Source organism: Xiphophorus hellerii, chromosome 16, assembly GCF_003331165.1.
Source record: "Xiphophorus hellerii strain 12219 chromosome 16, Xiphophorus_hellerii-4.1, whole genome shotgun sequence".
Classification (NCBI taxonomy): domain Eukaryota; kingdom Metazoa; phylum Chordata; class Actinopteri; order Cyprinodontiformes; family Poeciliidae; genus Xiphophorus; species Xiphophorus hellerii.
The window spans coordinates 12,769,895-12,789,898 of record NC_045687.1 but is presented as its reverse complement, the minus strand read 5'-3'; the positions used below and the strand labels follow the sequence as shown (position 1 = coordinate 12,789,898).

Sequence of the window (20,004 nt, the reverse complement as noted above, 5' to 3'; positions counted from 1 at the left end):
CGGAGCCGTCTTCAAGGCTTCGGCTCAATGACATGAACGTCAACCCTTGTGCCCACCTGATGACACATGCATATACTCAGGTCCTACATGTCAGCACTTACACTTTAGAGGAAATGAGACAAAGCGTTGAAATTAGCAAACGTAATGGGCAGACATGACAGATCCTTACCTCTGTAATAATGAAGAAGTCATCTCCAGGCTCTCCCTGCACTACGATCTTCTCCCCATCCTCAAACTGAACTGGCTCCAAAGCATCAGCCACAGTCAGGCGCTCCCACTTATCCAAAGACTCTGTGAATAAAGCACATTAAACTGTGAAACAGCGGACGCACAAACTCATATTCAAACAGTGTATGTTTCACGCTCACAGACGCTGCCTTCACGATTCTCCAGGGAAGTTGTGGGGATAAATCCCATTCCAGGCTAATCCGGTTATTCATCAGGAACCATTACATTTCAGATCCTTTGACTACTCCCTCGTTTCATGGAGGCCCAGGGAGCTTAAACACCTTAAAATTGAGCCCTAAATCTGTTCTACTTACGGTGGCTTGTGGTGACAGAGATATGATTTATCCCCAAAAAGAATCTTTTACTCAGCAGTAAGCTACGGTATGAGAGCATGCTGAATGCAGCGCTTTGCAAAAGTATTCAAACCATGTGAACGTTTTAATATTTTGTGGCGTTGCACCCACAAACTTCATTGAGATTTGATGTGAAACAACAACAGACTTTTGAACTAGTAAAAACAAAAAAGCACACATCTGGTTGTTGTTGTAGAGAGAAAGTAAAAAGCTACAAAACGTCCTGCTTAAAGTTTGCAAAAAGCCACATATAGACCTATGCAAACATATAGTATATTATAAAGATGCATAATATTGGGGAAACAGAATGCTAACCAAATATTGAAATCAAGTTCTTTGTGATTGCAATTTTATACATATTCAGGGCTGCAACTAATTATTTTAGTAAATGGTTATTCTGACAATTAAGCAATTAATCAGATAAGAAAATGAGAACCTTAATATAATAATATTTAAAAAATGCACAAAAATTTATATACAGGAAGAACCTAAATACAGGAAAGTCTTGGCAACAAAAAAGGCTGCTAACAACTTGTTACTGGGATGGAAATTCACCTCTAACAGGAATGGAACACCACATTAAATCGCACTAACAAATTTGTGGTTGCAAAAAGAAAGAAAAAAACTCAAGAGGAAAGAAATTAGACCGATTAAATAAAACTTCAGGTCTATTTAGTTCCTTTTACAACCAGTAAATTAGTGACCAAAAATAGTGGCTAATTATAATTAAATATTTCCAAAACATTTTACAATAAAGCAGGATTTAAAGTCTAACGAATCAAGCCTGGAAAAAAGGAAAATCCAATCAGTATTTTCTTTCAGTTTCTGGGAGATCTTTCAGCCAGCTGGTTGTTCCAACTATCCGACCACAGAGACATTGACGTGGTTAGCCCGAGATATTCCTAGAAGCCATTGGTTATTTCACAGAAACCAAAGCGGATAGTTTCTCATCTCTCTTGGAAAAGAAATGCTTCAACCAAAAGAGATTAAAGCAACGCAAAATTTGATGTTTAAGAAAGAACGATCGACCGGTAATAACCGAGTATCTCCACACAGATGTTTGACCAGATGATCTCATCCTTCATTCACAGTTCAGCAGATCAGTGTGGGCTAATCTTCCCCAGTCCTATCCATCTGCATGTGGAATGTGGCTTATCTGCAGCAAAAACACTCCTCATCCTCAGCTTTGTCTAGATAAAAAGATGATTCCCTGTTTTTATTTGACTAAGACGCGAGTTAGAGGCATAAAACTGCGGCGGGCTCCCTTTGCCTGGCAGCATTGTCTCCTGATGAGCTCACAAACTGATCCTGTTGTGTCTATTTATCTGTGTGTATAACCGTGTATGCATTTAGGATTAACTAGGATAGGCCTGGCAGTTTGGAGGTGTCCAGTGTCCTCTCCGGTGGGGCCACGCTGTCTGCCGGACCCAGATGGATGTCTTCTGTCTGGCTGCAAACTAAAAGGCAGCAGGTCCTGTAGAGAGGTGATCCTTAACGGCAAGGCAAGTAACACGATACAGAGATGTCTTGACTAAAGGGGCTACATTTTACGCTTCACAGAGCCTGCACCCACTTGGATCGGCTCGCTGTAAACATCTAGGGACCTCACTGCTGGGATGTCAAAGCCTGTTGAAGTGCGGGTGCGACAAACATTTGTTATTTCTCACTTAACACCAAAACATCAAGGGCTTGCACCCAATTTTGTGGCTATCTCTGAAATCAAAGACAAACAAAAACACTCCCACCCCTGTCCCTCCTGCATTTGACAGAGGGCGAGCAGAGAGGCAAAGCGGCGGAAAGGGGGACTGAAGAGAGGTATTCTACCTCAACGAGGGAGGCGGGTTCTCGAATTCAAGCCTCAACAAAGCTGTCAAAAAGGGAGAATAAAAATAAAAAGAGCCGACTTCAGAGAGACAATCTCCTGAGTCCTGAATTGAGTGTATGTGTTTACTCACCCAGCTAATAACTCTGTACAGGGGGCACGGCCTTAACCTATACACCACACACACACGATCAAGCGGATGGGGATGAGACGTCACTTCCAATTGCAACTCAATTCAAAAGTCAGAGTGAATCTCATTCACCTTCCCTTTAAATCCAGTGGCCTGTGTAGGCTGGGTGTTATCCAAATTCCAGCAGGAAAGAGAGGCTTATCCTAACCCCCTATACTTTAATTGTCCACACAGAGACATTACAGAGTGTGGCAGGCTTAAGGGTGAACACTGTGAGTAGATTAAGACTGTAAACACAGACCTTACTCAGCTATAGGCCCCGTGTGACAGCGTATGCCTGTGTTTATGTGGGCTAATCTATAATATATGTTAATTTAACTGCCTCGACTCTGGATGCTGGGACTTATAAATCAACTTAGACCACAGGTTATTATCGCTTGGGCAAAAGTACATATTCTTTATTAAAGAAGAAACAATAAACGAGTTGTCTTTCTCGTGTAAATTTCTTCAATCACTTTGTCTCATTAAAACCGCAAACCTCAATGTATTTCATGGGATTTTTTGATAAAGCAGTAAGAGGTGAATAGACAGCATGTGTAGCTTTCCAATTTTTTGAGAATAAAAATCTGGAAAGTATCTCTTGTTTGTTCCTAGCCTACAGTATGTTTTTTGTTCAATCCAATCCAGAGGACTTAAAAACGTTGAGTGAGTCAGGCTGCCTGATGAGCAGCCGACTCAATGGTTGAAACAGTAGGAGCATCTTTAAATTTTCCCTTTGAGAGAATGTGGAGGACCATAGGGTTGAAGCTTAATTTACGGCAAGGCATTTAAAAACAAGTCATTTTAAAATTAAATCTCAAACAGACAGGAAGTCAGTGGTGTGGTGCTAAAACTGAAGTAATGTGTTCTCATTTTTTGTACCACTTAGCAGACAAAAACTTGTATTCGACACATATAAGACTCAAATTTGATGACTTCCGAAGGAATTTGGTTGTGCTGGATTTTGATTTGTAGAATTAAAAAGAAATGTAGCCCACACTTTTCTGAACTTTATTTAGAAAACAAATTGAAAAGAATATATATTTCCCACAATTTCACAAATTGTAAATGACCTATGTGAAAATGTTGAAGGCTTATGAATACTTTTAAACGGCACTGTATTGATCTGACAAATACACTTACCGAGGATGGAGACCTTGCTGAGGAACTCTTCGTACATCTTTCTCTTTCTCAGAGTACTTCCCTGTGAGACAAACAGAAATAACATTATCTGATCGATACAGTCCTAAATCAACTGGTAGCACAGCAGTTTCATTGTGCTGCTAAATACTGAAGTCATTCTTGGAGTGGCTCGGATTCAAAAAGCACATTCTGATTCATTTTGCAACGGTTTTCATTTTTCTCCCACTTTCATCACTGAAGGATTAGCAAAAGCAAGTGTCAGCAAAACATGAATTAAGTTTTTAATATCTAAAAATATTTGAATGGTTATTACTTTTCTGTATCTTGCATGAACATTTTTGCACTGGCTATCAATCATACAGCAAGAAAAGTCCAGTGCCCATAAAAGTAAACTACAATACAACGTTTTTAAAGATTAACATGTCACAGTTCACGGGGTCATGCTTAGGGAGGTTTGTATGAGATATGGAGTAAAGTTTACTGCGTGTGTGTCTGTCTGTGTGGCCCGCCCCACCCACCAGGCAGGGGACTTTCCCTCCCTGGTTTTGCCATGAAAATCAGGTGCTTCCTGGCAAGTCCAGACCCAGAGGACCCCTTCCCTAATTGTGTTTCTTCTTCACTGCACAGAGCCACTCAGGGAGAGCGGTAGAATAAAGAAGGCAAAAAAGAAAAAAGAAAAAAACCAGTGAGGACGGGCAATCTTGTCTGACCCGTTTCTGCCGTTTGCATGTGGTAGTGATATATGTATTGAGGCTTGGGGTGTCTTCAGCACAAGTGCTTGAGTCCCACTGCTGCCTCTAATTTCATATAATTTCACATTTTGTCTTAAAAGGGGAGAAAATCTTCCCAAGTGAGTCAACGTCAAACTGAGGATCGTAAACAACTTGATTAAAGGAATTCTAGGCTGCTCTGCCTCCCTCCTGGATAAATGATTTGAGTGCGTGCAGGCAAGTCTGTTTTTAGTTCGGCCACTTATGTTTCAGTGCTATCTGAGCAGGGACAAAATTTTGAGGCTCTACTGTTAAACTTTCACATGCACACTGCGCTCCAACTTTTACAGCCTTGCTGCGAAGCTTAAAGATTCAAAATGATTGCCATGCAAACATAAAATGCATACAGCACGTCTGATTTATGCGAGTGCTGCAGGAACAGCAGGGTGGGCCCAAGTAAAGTGAAGGATTTGCATTTCCAAAAGTTACCAAATAAAAATATGACGCTACTGAATGTCATACTTTCTAGCAGCCGTCTTTGTTGGCATCTATCCTAATCCATCCTGTCTACCTGGGAGGGCTTCAGCACACGACCATGTGTAAAAATGTCCTACTTCTCTTTGACCTAGTGTCTTCACCATTTATGTGGTTAAAGATGAACCAGCATTTTTGTCTGTTTGCCGTCTTTGAGGTGGAATCATCAAAGGCTTGAGGTGTGGAGCGCAGCCAGACTAAACCAACTGTATCTTAAGCCCCATCGCTATCGCCTTCATCTCCGTCCAATGTGACACATAACCGCTCCCTCACCCTTCATCACTCCTTTTTCTTGCTATAATTTCCCCTTGTTTCCTTTCGTCTTGTGTTCTGTTTGTTGACAGTGGTCTGTCAGTTTGATAATAGCTTTGGATGTAACTGTGTCTGTTTAAATACCAAGATGACACAACAACACTGGTATTGTATGACTGATGGCAACACAATGGAGAGAGTGTGTTTACTACAAGGACTGGTATTACATTGTTTGCTCAACTCTTGAATAAGGAAAGTGGTGGGATGTGTGGGTGTGGTGGAGTTTGAAGGGGCGCCTTGGCTTTACTTTACAACATCAAATGAAATGTTACACATATACTGTGTCGTCAACATGCCCATTGGTTAAAATTATTTATGATAAATTTAATAATGTGATTTACTCTTTACTCTTCCAGGAATAGACTATGGTTTTCATTTCAACTTTAAATGAAATCTATAGCTGTCCCTTACCCTCCAGTCTCTGTACAAACAATACAATCATTTTCTAAATTACTACCTCTTTGAAATATTTATTTTAATTTTTATTTAAAAGTAACAGTCACCTTTAATCTTACACAGCTACACCATCATTTACAAATCTACAGAGCTGCAATGAGGAGTTCCTCAGGGTTTGGTTGTGGGACCTGTCTTGTTTTTGTTATGGATTCTGCCATTAGGTCAGATAATTCAGCAGTTCAAAGATGTTTTTTTTCTGACAACAAGATTAATTAAAAGGGTTAACAAGGTCTGATTTTAAATGTCTTAGTTTAGGATAAATTTAAAAGAATTACAGCATAAAACAATCAGACTTTAGAGATATCTTTCTTGAATATAGACAACCATAGACCAACATCAAATAACAATGTTATTCGTGCCTGTAAATGAATAATATTTGAACTGACAGTAGTATAGTCTTATAGTACTTGCACTCTCTTTGACCAGTACATTACATTTGTATCAGTTAATACTTTCAACATTTCAGCATTTCATTTTGAAGCATACTGCAAACATGCACTCCATTACAGATGTCTCATCTGTAATGAACTTTGTAGTAGCTGTGATTTGATGTTTATTTACTTCAGCTTGCTTATGTTGTTTGATTCAGGGTACTCATCTGTTTGCTGTAGAATTCCCAGACAGAGTTTCCCTCCTCAGGGAATACCATAATAATAGAAAACAGATCAGTTTGTTAGCACAAGCTTTCTTCATTTTAAACAAAACCCTGTAATCACGTAAAACATAAAATCATTTATAGAGGCTAGTTCTGTGTACTACTTTTGTGTACAATTTTTCGCTTATTACATAATCAAGGATGTGTGTTGTTATGCACAAAACATATTTGAAACATTTCTGACCTCCAGGCACCAATTATTTCACTAAGGGGAATAAGCCATATCTACAGAACATATTTTAGGAGCCCACTTTATGTTAATGATAGTGTTTATATTCATTTTTCTGTAGTGTCGTCAATCAATTAAAAAATGTGAGGTTAATTAGATTCTGCTGCTGTGATTAATCATTATTAACTATAATGTATAACTTTGCAAGCTCCTGCCGCACTCCAATTAAAATACAATCAATTATCATTTTGTAGCAGAAATTGGTAACTAAGGGAAATGTACTACCCTACTCATGCATTCATAGTAGCAAATTTGTTCAGGGAACAACTGATGGATAAGATATATCTTATTTTCTAGTTCTTGGATAGACTCCCCTTTCTGATGTTGCCCTGGGCAACATCAGAAAGGGGAGTCTGTAATGAATGCAATCTGGGCAACTGCCCAGATTGCCAATATATAAAAAAAAAACTACCACCCTATTTTTATAAAATGTTTATATTTTGTTGTCCCAAACCAAATATTTCTGAGGATTCTCAGTTTTCCATGTTTCAGGAAGGTTTGAAAGAAGTCATATGGTTTTAAGCATTAATTTAGAAATGTGCCTCTCCCTTCATTACTGACAGTCACTTATCTTCATCCAGAAGCATACGTAGCATGTAACATAATGGGTGTGTGTCACAATGCAGGGTGTAAAATGAAAACACACTGCTGTGTAAGGACAGAGCAAGTCAAATGACTTTTGACGTCACCTGTCATTTTCTTCCTAATCTAAATATAACAATTGCCTAACCATTTTGAACTGAAAGTTAAAATCTTTGCCCACAGCCCATGACTGGTTGTAAGTGATCAAATAATTATTGGCTAAATCAATCAGAAATTAGATCCAACTCCATAGCTACGCTAGTCACTTCAAGCATCTGGGATGCTGAGTTGAGTAAATCTTCATTAGTGCAGACACAAATGCCTGCATAGTAACACAGGAGAAGAACATTAATGGGAAGGCTCTGTCTGAGAGGAAAAAGCAGATGTCTCGCAATCGGAAAGTCCAGTTTCCTCCACCATCTGTTGAAGCTCTATTGGCCAGACGCTTAACCCCAAGTTGCCTATCAATCAATGCTGGTGAATGTAGCTCTAGTGTGAAAAGAACACAATGTAACTTCAGTCAATTTATCTTGTCAATGCTCTGATGTTTGTGTAGCATTTACTGAAATTTTACAGCAGTGGCACATATGTGTAATATACATGGCATCTCTAGATTTTGGCAGTCATGTTACAGAATATTTCAACATCTCTTAAAAAACGGTGGATGCTTTGCTTAGCTAGAGATAAAATTTACTTTGCTTCACAACCAGATGTGTGCAAAGACAATACTGTGTTTTTTAATGTAAACCACATAAATTTGCATGTTTTTGAACTCCAAGAGTGAGAATGAGAATGCTAATGAAAGAATACTGTGACAAATATATGTAAGTAGTTTTTTTTACTGATAAAATAGGGATTAGAGGGATTGGATTAAAGTAATGTACAGTATATCCTTATACCATTAGAGGCCCTTGTGTTCTGATTGTGTTCTTGCTGTGTCTTAATGAACAAATTGTGTTTTTGTCCTAGTTGTGATTCCTAATCTAGTTTTACTCAGCAACATACATCGATCCATTTTCATTTCTTTCCTAATCATATTCAGGGTGTTTAGGAGGCTGGATGCTACCCATCAGTCCACTGGCTTGTCTAGCTAAATAACTCCAAAGAAATGTCAGCACAAGTCTGTGCAATTCTACAAATGAGTTTGTCTTGAAATCAAATGGATCAGTAACAAGTTAAGTGGTAAAGTGGTTAAATATTACTTTATCTTATAATTTGTAGATTATGCAGACAAAGAGGACAGGGGAGCAGATGCGAAAAAGTCAAACAAACAGCAGTGCCAATGCATATTTCAACCTCAGTGCTAAGTAGCTGCAGACCCAGAAATTCAGCATAATTTTTTTCACTGGGAAACACACATATTCTTACACAAAGAAAGAATGTTCATTGTGTTGGCCAAAGAAGCTGCCAGAATACCAGACTTTGTAAAAAAAAAAAAAAAAAAAAGCTTTACAAATCACTGACAGCAATAATTAACTACAGGTTTGTGTAATTGAATTCTGTTTTCAGTCCCGCCACCCCCCTTCTTCTAGCTGCTGCTGCTGGAAAGAACGAAGGAATGAGAGCAGCAGTGAGCGAGAATCCTCTCAAAGAAAGGTTACCCGGGCAGATTGAGCCGTCACTTTAACTATGCGCTTAAGAGGTGACATGAGTGCTAGGCAGATTGCTGCCAACTTTACAATGAGCTTAAATTCCACTTCTCAAAGAAAAAAAAAAACCCTTCTTCCATCTCCATGAGCTCTGTTTGACATAAAACAGAATTTTCCCTGCTGCCGATGGCAAAGTTTAGATACACACAGGAATTAGGAAGGTTAATTGGTGTCTGACTAATTTATTTGAAATAAAGTGTTGGGAACGTCTGAAGTAATGTTTAGCTAGACAAGGAGGTCTCACAGAGACGTACTCAGACGTGCAATAATTAGTCATTCTTACAGAACAAAAATATGTCTGTGAGTCTGACAGTCACTGCAGAGTACCTAATGTTTCCACTTTAAACATTTAGACATTCCTACTAGATAAGCTCCTGCAGTGGGAAGTGCATGTACAGGCATTAGGACTGACCCTTTCTCTCCTCATCAGCCCCCACACACCCACTGCTTTTACTTTTTTCCCTTTCTTCATGACTAAGAAAGAAGAAAGGAGATCTAGGGATATATTAAAATGGGAGGATGGACTCCTGTGTGTGCATGCATGTGTCGGGGTGCACATGTAAATGAAAGCAGGTGCTGCAAGTGTTTAAGGAGTTTTAAGTGGCTAAGTAGGAGGAAATATTGGAAGCAAATGAGCATGAAAGATTAGTGTTGACGACCTACTGCAGAAGATCTTAAATGTATGCACATATATCATACTTACAGTACTTCAGTATTAAATTACAGTATGACTGATGCTACACTGCATTTTTATGGTTTAATGCTACTTTTATCTTCATTAAAATGTCAGATTTTGGTCAATTTTAAACTACAAATGATAAAAGTTCAAAGTAAGTTTTTCAGTCAATTTTGTTTTTAATATGTGGAAGTGTTACGTATCCCTTAAACTTTTCCACATTTTGTCACATTATAACTAGAAACTTAGAAAAACGTATTGCAATTTCATGCTGGAAAGTAACACATTATATGCAGAATGCATACAAGAATGATTTAATAAAAAAGTAAAAATATTACATTTCACTAATCTCAATCCTTTTGCAAAATCTAACAAGTTTTCTTTCAGGATTGTCCTGTATTTAGCTCCATCCATCTTCTCACCCACTATGTCCCTGTTAAAGTAAAACCTTTGCACAGCATGATACTGCAATGTGTAACCACAGGAATGGTGTGTTCCAGTGATGTGTATTTATACTGAGATTAATATACACATCCATGCTGGCTGCAAAGATTTTATTTAGGAGCATGAAAGTAAAGAGTTAAAGAGACAAATGTACGCAACATTTTTGGATTTTCCTGAAATTGTGTCGTTTTCTGTCCACTTAACAGTAACACACAACATGTGTTGATCTGTTGCATAAATTCATTAAAAGTTCATTGAAGTTCTAATGTGACAAAATCTGAAATAGTTTAATAGTTCACAATACATTTGCAGGGGATTCTATTTGCAATTTAATGAGAGTTTGATATTCAATTACTTAGAAAAAATGTAATTTACTGTATTTTATTGTGCTAAAATGTGCTAGGTGTATAACGATACTGTTTTTTAATACTAGAGATTTGGCCAATTCAAAGTAATTATAACAGCAACATTGGCTTCATCCAAACTGCTCAGCACTCAGTACGTTACCAGAGAGGATGCAGATTGGATTTCAGCTTGTTGGGTTACTTACCATGAGGATGCGGCGATAGCTGTCCCGGTCAATGCCCCACAGTTTAAGATCCGTTTTGGCCTTGACGGTGGCAGCTCTTGGAGTCCCATAGATCAGGGCCAGCTCGCCAAAGCTTCCTCCCTCTCCGATATTGGTCACCAGCTCACAATTCACATAAACCTGCAGAGATACAAAGAGAAAGAAAAGATGGACAGGCCATGAGATTGTCTGCTTCAAAGAGTACTGACAAATGAAAACCGGTTGCACTCTAACTTTTGCAGCTCTCACAAACCTATTGACTTTTTTTATTCTAATCTAAGCCTTCAAATGAGATCCTCTAAGGGAATCCATCCCATCTATTTCTTCACTTTTCTCTCCAGTCATCTGAAAGAGACTGAGTTAGACAGATGTGTAAAACAGTTCTATCCTCAAGTCAAACTCATACACACTCCCTTGCTTACATGTAGAGCTCTATTTAGGCCAGCTGGTAGAGCTCTAAAGACAATACAACCTCAGTGAGGCCGTCTCTGGGGCCGTTACAGTTTCAACTGTCAACACGCTATCCACTATCTTGTTGACTTAATAACACAGGGAGACAGGAGGGAGGGAAACAGAAGGAGGGTTTATTCCTTTGCTCTTTGCTGTGAATTGCGAAAATAGTTAGAAGACATTATTCAGACTCTAAGGGGAACCACAAGGGGCCCATCCGTCACCATATGCTGGATTCTGTTCAAAGAGATGCAGAGTACTGACTGTGGTTACGTCAAGGTTCGAAGAACAATTATCCGTTGCAAAAGCGTTACATCAGAGCAGAATGGCGGTGGTGTTTTTACGACAGTTTCCAATCCTGTTCCCAGGTGGTAATTATTTTGACTTAACTGTTGTACTAGCAAACCTTTATTCAGATCCCTGGAGTAGTCGAGTAAATTTGAGGTTTTGGTAACACTAAGTGCAGCTCTATAAAGAAAGGCTGAAATAAAGCATGTTTTGCAATTTTTACAGACTAACTATGAGCAGAGAGTTGTGTGGCTGATTGAAGATAAGAAACAAAATCAAAATGTAAAGTATGAGGATAAAGCATGAATTTGTGCTTAAGAGTTACTTCATTTGCAAAAAAAAACCTAGTTTAGGTTGAAAGTATCAAGCCTGCTATTTTACAAATTTCTTATGTGCTGGTTTCTCTTGGACAAAAGACAGTGGCTAAAAGTAAATAGATTTGTGTGCAAACATAAGGGGGATTACATTAGTAGCAACTTTCAGGCAGTTTATGAGTCGCTGGCTAATTTACACCCCTGTCTAATGAGAGACATCTTCACACTCTCGTAACATCTGCACTGTTCTTGATGTAGTTTAGTGCCAGGGTTGTGGCTGGGAGGCAGCCGCTGTCTGTATGGGATGGAAGAGAGGGAGATGAGGTGAAATAGATGTAGAAGAGGGCGAGGTTTGGCAATGGAGGGAGGTGAGCTTGAGGATAGTCTTCCCACAGCTTGGGTGCAGGCAGAAAAGAGTCTGTGGGAGCAGATTCAGTGGTGAGCAGGACACATCTGGTTTAACACATCGAAGGAGGAGCAATCAAGGCAGAGCAGAGCAAAGCTGCAGCTGCAGGATGCTGCAGCTGTTGAGTCAAAACTTCATGGAAAACTTTAGGAGCAAGTGGAAATATGATAATTTAAGCTCGGGATATGTTAAAATAAAATGCAAAAGATGGAAATCAAAACTACAGAAAGAAATCTAAAAGCACAGCATGGAGAAATTTTGACTATATAATTCACATTTGTGGTCAACATTTTTAATGTTTTAAATCATGCTTAAATTTCTTTATAGATTATAATGTTAAATGTATAGGCTCACACAGCCAAATGATCAAGGTGTTCCAATCACTTCCACAATGACAAGATGTGTAGAATCCAACTAATTAGTATGCAAACTGCTTGTACAATCATTTGTGAAAGTATAGGTCAGTGAATTTTAGTTTCCTACAATGAACTGTGAAACCGCAGTAGAAAATTTTCTTATAGCTAAATATTCCAAATTCAACTGTTGGTGTTATTATAGCAAAGTTGAAGCAACTGGGAACACAAGAGTTAAAAACATCTCCAATGGGATCAGTGGTTATATCGTTTCAAACATGGCTTTGGATTAGCTCAGGATCAGTCTGTAGAGTGCTTCATGTAGTGGCTTCCAAGGCCAAGCAGCTGTTTCCTAACCTTATATCATCAGGTGCAAGGCAAAGCCTCCGACTGGTGAATAGCACAACACCACTGGACTGAGAAGCAGTGAGACATGTTCTCTGGGTGGACAAATCAGTTCCAGCCACATGGAACATGTTGCAAACAGACTGGAAATTTAGTGAACATGATTCACTGAGCACTTTTAAGTCCAGACTGAGAGCACTAGAGATGACTTTCTTAAATTGTGACTGTTTTTAATGATCATTTGTAAGGCATTTTAATTGTGTTACTAGTTGTAATTATTGTGTAACCCTTGCTGCCTCTTATTCGGGACTCACTTGACAATGAAGTTTTTAATCTCAATAGGACTTTCATGGTTAAATGTATTCAAAACATTTTTTTTAAAAAGCCCCTTTCTCCAGGCTACTTTTAAAGTGCACTAAGACTTTTGCACATAGCAATGTTTCAATGGGTTTAATATGGATTCATCATGTCCTTGTCTGCCTGACAGAAACCAGAGACAGCGTTGAAACAGTTCCTGTTGAGCACGATATCTTACAAGAGTAATAATCAAATTTCTACTTAAGTCCTTATCTTCTATCTAAATACACTTTACGTTTAAACAAAAAACTGAATGATGTTTTGTGCACAATTGTGGCTCACTTCTCTTTCACATGAATTTCACTATAGTTTAGATTACGGTACTTATCTAATCACATCAATAAGACAATCTGAAACAATGCCAGTCAAAATAGGAAGATTAGAAGCTATTTAAATTGTGGCGGTTGTAACAAGGCACCATCTCAGGGCTTTGCTTCCTACTTTCAATTTAGGATGGATTCCTGGTGTTGGAAACCTTAAAAAAAACTCACCAACCTGCCTCTCTTCTCTTATCCAGCTTTTTTTTTTTTGGTCACTGCTGTAAGCTGATAAGGTCACTTCCTGTTTAACTTTCCATCAGCTCCTGTTTTATCTCTCCATTTAAGTCTATCGGTTGGTGTCAGGCTCGCAAAGACAATAGATCTTCTCAATTTGGGAACCGTCACGGGGCGCTCACCTCTGAAGCGCCATGTTCAGATTGTCATCAGACCAGAACCAGACTTTGAAGAGGACAAAACATGAGGGCAGCTCAACAAACCAGCCCATCTGTAAGGGTGCAATTTTGTCTTGACATGACTGGAGAAGTAAGGTTTCTTAAATCAGGTCACAGTCTTGTTTTACGAACTATCTAAAAACAGTGGAATGCAAATTCACACTGATAAAGTTCCAACTAGAATACCTTCAAATATATTTTTTGAGTACTTTTCTTTTAATATCAGAAGAATTGACAAAGTGAGAGGACACACAGAGATACAAAAGGTGTTTAGAAGAAAACTGTATTTTCAACAATGGTTGAAAGAGAGCATGCCTTTCAACAGATAACAGGAAGGGTGAATGTATTGCAGCAAAAGGTCCGAAGTAATTTTTTGAATTTTTAAGCTGTTTGTCACTGGACATGTCACATGTTGGAAATTTTTGACACAATGTAAAGATCTGCATTCTCTACAAATACACATGACTGCTGTTTTTGCAATGGTAGCTGCACTAATCGCTAATATTAGAGCTACACTTGTTTTAAGAATTTAAATATTACTATAAACCTATCTAAAAGTGACTAGTCTCTTAAATGCATTCATGGCATGAAAGCTATTAAACAAAAAACATTAGAGTTTTGGAAATAGATTTAAAAAAATTCTAACTAGTGTGTCTAATTAGTGTGTAAAAAATATGTTAAATTTAACAGTGGGACAAACAGCCTGTCAAAATTTAGCCTAAATTAAGACATTAAGGACAACATTTGTTAGGTTGTTTTATTAACCTCAACATTTCAAAGACATTTAGACATTATCAGACATGTTTATGTAGATATTTTATCACCATTCAGTCACATGTTCATGCTGTTTGGACAGACGACAGCAGCTTTTTGCTTGGGGTTGTGTGTTTGTGTGTGCCAGACACTTACATCCACTTCACCTTGGTCAATCACATAGAAGTTGTCTCCTTCATCGCCTGAAAAGGAGAGAGGAGGAATCATTAGTTAATAACAATAAAGAAAATAACTAACAGGCATGCAATCTAGCTTACTTCATTATTTCCTATAAAAGGTTCTTGACAAATAAATCCTGAATTATATATTAGATAGGAGTAGGTCTGGACTGGATTCAAATGCAGACTTGTTTCAGTAATACTCAATCTTACTACCAAATTGAGCTATAATTGTAAACTAAAATGGTTTAAACATACCAAAGGACACAAATAACTTCACTCTTAAAATAATAACAATGCAAAATGGAAGGTCTGTCTGATTTGTTTATTTTCCAAAAAGAAATAAAACAAATTAAAGAACAGTTCCAGTACTTTAGGTCCTTATAAATAAAATGGCTTCGAGCTTCTGGGTAGTGCTAAAAGTGCTACTGCCATATTGAGAATACGTATTTCATAGGCCATGGCAATAACTTTGTGCAAATGTGCTCTTGCCAGCAGAAAGTTGCAGCAATGACAGTATTCATTACTTTGGTTTAATAGCGGAAACTTTGAAACATAAGTGTCTGAACATGCAAAGCTTTAACACCTCAGTGGGTTGGAAGAGAACAGTGCTTAACTACAGGTGGTTGCTTCATTCATTATGGTCTTTATATTACTGAAAACTATATTTATACTTTAAAAGCAACATTCAATCCATAAAATGTGGTCTAATTGCCTCACTGTCATAAAAAAGCTGTGCTTTTAAGGTAAACTCTCAAAGACATGAATGGGGTATGTGATTGATATATTCTAAAAGCATCTCTGGATAACAAAAACAGTAAAACATAACTAAATTTAGAAGAAAAAGTAGGCAAAGTGAGTAAATGAGACGTATATATATAACTGCAGCCTTTTGGCACAAGTAAAGGTGCAACTTTGAGTGTATTTTTGATCTAAGTTTACCTGAAGACTTAAGAGGACCATGTGAGTAAAGTTCACAGAAGTTCACATGGCTAATTAATTCAGGGAGGATTGGAGGGCTCATTAATCATAGTGCCCTATTTGTCACACGAAATGTTCGTTGTCTGTCTGAAAGCCTACCCCTGAAAAGACCCTAAAGAGTCATGCGCACACACATATTCACACAAACCTGCTGCAACCTGGCCCTGCCATAATTTTTCTTCTTTTTCTCTCTTTCATCTCATCTATCCCTCTTTCAATTTCCTCTAACTGTGTCTGTCTTTTCTTGTACTCTTCCTGTCTTTTATCACTTTGGTGGCCAGGTCTTTGTTTTGTGTCTTTCACTTGAGAGTGCAGACAAATATTTAACCAGAACTTGTGCTCACAAACACACACAGATATACGTCCTCACACAAGCTGAGATACCTCATGTGGCCTTGTTTCAATAGATTAATTTTCATATATACTGATATTGAACCAAAGGACAACATGGGTTATATCTTTGATCTCCAAGGTGTTGTTATACCCAGAGCACCAATATTAGTGGTTTAGCAGAATAATATTAAGAGAATAATTGGTTAAGTAGCAGCAGTAGTATGTTTCAATCGTATTGCGTTTATTGATATTGAAAAACATGCAAGTTCCAATGACACAAGCAACTTATAGCTCACTATATGCAGCTTCATTAGTGTGCGTATTAATTGACATATTTATACAGAAGTCATAATACTACTGAAATTTTGATTAATTTTTGTCCTCTATAAACATGCTGCATTTAACAATTTTGCTAGCATCCCAATCTAGTAAAAATAAAAAAAAATAGGCAATACATAGCTTTATTTTTTAATCCTGGGTAGGGTTTATATAGTGCATAAGTAGCTAGTAGTAAGGTAGGTTTTGTTGAAGCTCTACAGTAGTCCAAACACTAGCTATGACATCAGCACTTTATACATCACACTCTTGGTGTATATAACAATGGGTTGTCTGGGTCGGAGGGCCCTGCATAGTAAGCTAGACTTATTATCACCAAATTAGGGCTGATATACTCCCGAAAGCTGTTTTAAGAGTAGGTGGGAGGCACCAGCAGTTATCCTTCACTTAGTGTCTGTTTATGAATTAAATTTTTTTTTTCCCGTTTTTTTTTTTTTTGAGTGCTCTACAGCTGTAACACTAGGTGATATTGTGCAGGTGTTAACATGACATTATCTAAAGTGGAGGCTTTTCAAGAATGTGTGTTTTTTGGAGTTTTAAAAATATATGATTAAATGTCTGTGTTTGATAGGAGCTTCAGAGAGGGAAATACAGGAAAACACGCAGTCTGGTTCTCCTGGTCTGTTTTTCTTCCAAGTCTAGGGATGACTACTGTGGAGGTTTCTCTGTAAAACAGAGGAAAGGGACGAAGTGATGCATGTTTGAGAGGAATGTGTGAATAGGGCAATGAGGGGAAAAGGGAGTGGTAGGATAAAATAAACATGGCCAATGGTGGCAGTGCAACTGATGTATACTTTGAGATAAATCTATTGTGGATAATCAGTAAAAGTAGTGGTGTCTTAATTGCTTCCTTTCTATTTAAGTGGTTTAGTGGTTCAAGTTTATGATAATAGGTCACCTATTATCATATCAAGGAGCTAGCAGCAAAATAGATTCTGTACATTGTTCAACACCAGTCGTCATCCTAATTTAGTCAAAACTTCAATCCTATTGTCTATTAGAATTTAGTGATTTAAAAGAACGAATTAGGGGAAGTACATCAAAAATGCAAAAGTTTTCACATCCCTTTAACTTTTCAAGTTTTTACATTACAACCACAAATCATGTCTAATTTAATCTGTTGAAATTTTTCTGTTTGTGAAACAATGATTTTTGTCTGGAAGGTGCTACATGAATCAAACTTAATGGTAAACTTCTATGCATATTATTTCCTTACTTTTACTTCCACCAGCTGAATGTTTGTGGCAGAAAACCCATCTTCATATTCATCTGATACATCTTACGGATCCCCTAACCTGCTTTAAGTCTGGAGTCAGAGACTAGAAGGCAGAACATTTGCAGTAGCCTTCAATACGTGCATGTCTTCTGAATTTCTTTCAAAAGTGGTTTTCCTTTGTCCAACTTTCATAAAAACAGATTTGATAAACCCGATAAATATCTTCTTTAAAGACTCTCCCATTTGGGCTGTATCACTATACTCTTGCTTAATCCTGTCAATTGGGTGGGTGGCCATGTTTCGGTAAGTTTTCAGGTGTGCCATTATCTATCCATTTTCAGATTATTGATAACGATCTATGAGATGCTGAAAGTTTAGAATATTTCTTTATTACCTAACCCTGCTTTCAACATGTCCGCAACTATTCACTGATTTGTTTTCATTCATCCCACAAAATCCCAACATGACAAAACATTAAAAAGTTCCAGAGTTACAATACTTTTGCAAGTCACATATATAAATGTTCTCAATATGTCATACAAAACCATATTTTAACACAAATTTTTCTAATCAAATTGTTTGTACTAACCTTGTTGGATAACTATTTCCCCTGCAATGTGGGTGACAGGGAACATGGCATCAAATATGTCACTGCAGAGAAACAGGAAAAAAAGGAAACAATTAAAGCACACATGCTTTCATTCTTTACATTGTATTTCTTGATTTCATTATAAATTAAATATGCAACACTTTCAAAACTGCATCATAAACTTGCAACATGAATGTTTTTCATCATCCTCTGAATACAACCAAATACATGCTGTCCCCAGTTAAAGCGATAAAAAAAAACCCACTCAAATACAATTTCACAATTCATGAATGAACATTTGTGAAATAAGTTGTTATGGTTGTCATATGAGAATTCCATCAAAGACAGTCAAACGATTCAGCCACTTAGTCTGGATCTCTGCACAATACAGGTACAGTACGTGGGCCGATTTATGGCTGTTTTGTTTCAGCTCATGATCAAAGCTTGTATCTCTGAGAACATCTTCCTTCAGAAGAACAGAAAAAAACAAACAAAATGACAGTTGAACCCAAGCACAAGGTTTCTGCTCCATTCCGCCAGGTAAAAGCGCCTGTTAGATGGCTGCTAATCGCACAGTTTAAATGCATGAGGCCTCAGAAGATTAGAATGTGGTGGGACAAAAGACATTATCCTCCTCTCTGGGTGTCTCCCCCCTCCAGGGTGTACTTTTTCTACCTAATCAGTTGCATACCATTTGTCTTATAGAAAAAAAAATACAGAAAAAAAACAATAAACTAAGATCAATTATATCAAAGACTTACAAAAACTACAGTGAATTTGGGGCAAGTTTGAGCTTGCGCTGAGTTATGTCTCTATGTGTGTGTGTGTGTTTCATTGAATGTGCATGTTTAAGCCAGTATGTCTGAATCTGAGTTCATATAGCCTATGAAAACACTCAGGTTTGGACTAAATAATGTGTGGGAGAGGGATAACTGCATGCTTCTTAACCTGCAGCACACAAAATACACATAAAACACAGGGAAAAAAATAACTATATGTCAACAGCTGTTACATGGAGATCTAAGGATGTCAATGAGTGGTTTGGAAGGGAACGTACCATGCTGGTATTTATTTATGTGACACAGAATAGAAAACAGACTTAAGAAAGTGGATTTCAGCCAAATACACCCACAGGTAAACCCAGTGCACTGCAGCTGGTCATTGACTCACACCCACACACAAACACACGCCAATGCACCCCCGCACGCACTGGAGGAAACACTTACATATGCACAAAAAAATCATGCTTGCTCTTTGAAGTGCGGAAACCCAAAATAAAAAGATACACAACCACCATACAACATGTAAAGAAATCATCAAATGAATGCAAGCCGTAGGTGAAGCTTTGCATGTCAGCACACTATTAACACACATTGGGACAATAACAACAAACCTGTAGACAGGCATTTTTGATGAAAAAGTCCTAAATGGCAAGATGGCAAAGAGCTTGAACACTTTGATGGGGATTAGTCAGAGCAACATCTGCAGGTCTGCCCTCAGTTCTCCTCACATCTGTGACCACCTGTGATTGGTGCGACTGCTTGAGCAGGGAGCTTGGAAGCAATCAGTTTCAGGTCTCAGCTAAAGATAAAACTAAGTTTTATTTATTTATTTTTTAAATTGAGAACAAGGCTGGTAACTAGAATCATTCCTCATCTGGCCCATTTGAAACTCAACATCACTCAATATAAGATACCTAAGCACCACAAGGTTACAGTAATACCAACATTCTTCACATTCTTCATTTGTTCTGAGGGAAGAAGAGCCGAAATGATTCATTTTTAAAGTAAAATGAAGTCAGTAGATACAACGATGTTCTGGATAAAACCAGGACCATAAATGGCCAGACAAGAGTCATGTTC

General features: G+C 37.9%; 1 protein-coding gene across 2 annotated transcripts in view; it reads right to left on the bottom strand.

Annotated features, from left to right (window-relative positions):
• prkar1b (protein kinase, cAMP-dependent, regulatory, type I, beta) overlaps positions 1 to 20,004 on the bottom strand; it is a 68,173-nt gene that overhangs the window by 10,755 nt on the left and 37,414 nt on the right. For both annotated transcript variants that reach the window (XM_032587537.1, XM_032587538.1), the window contains 5 exons: positions 18,143 to 18,204; positions 14,665 to 14,711; positions 10,513 to 10,671; positions 3,716 to 3,776; positions 170 to 291 (listed from right to left, as the gene is read on the bottom strand). In XM_032587537.1, coding sequence (XP_032443428.1) covers positions 170 to 291; positions 3,716 to 3,776; positions 10,513 to 10,671; positions 14,665 to 14,711; positions 18,143 to 18,204 — 451 coding nt within the window. The remainder of the gene's footprint in view (positions 1 to 169; positions 292 to 3,715; positions 3,777 to 10,512; positions 10,672 to 14,664; positions 14,712 to 18,142; positions 18,205 to 20,004) is intronic.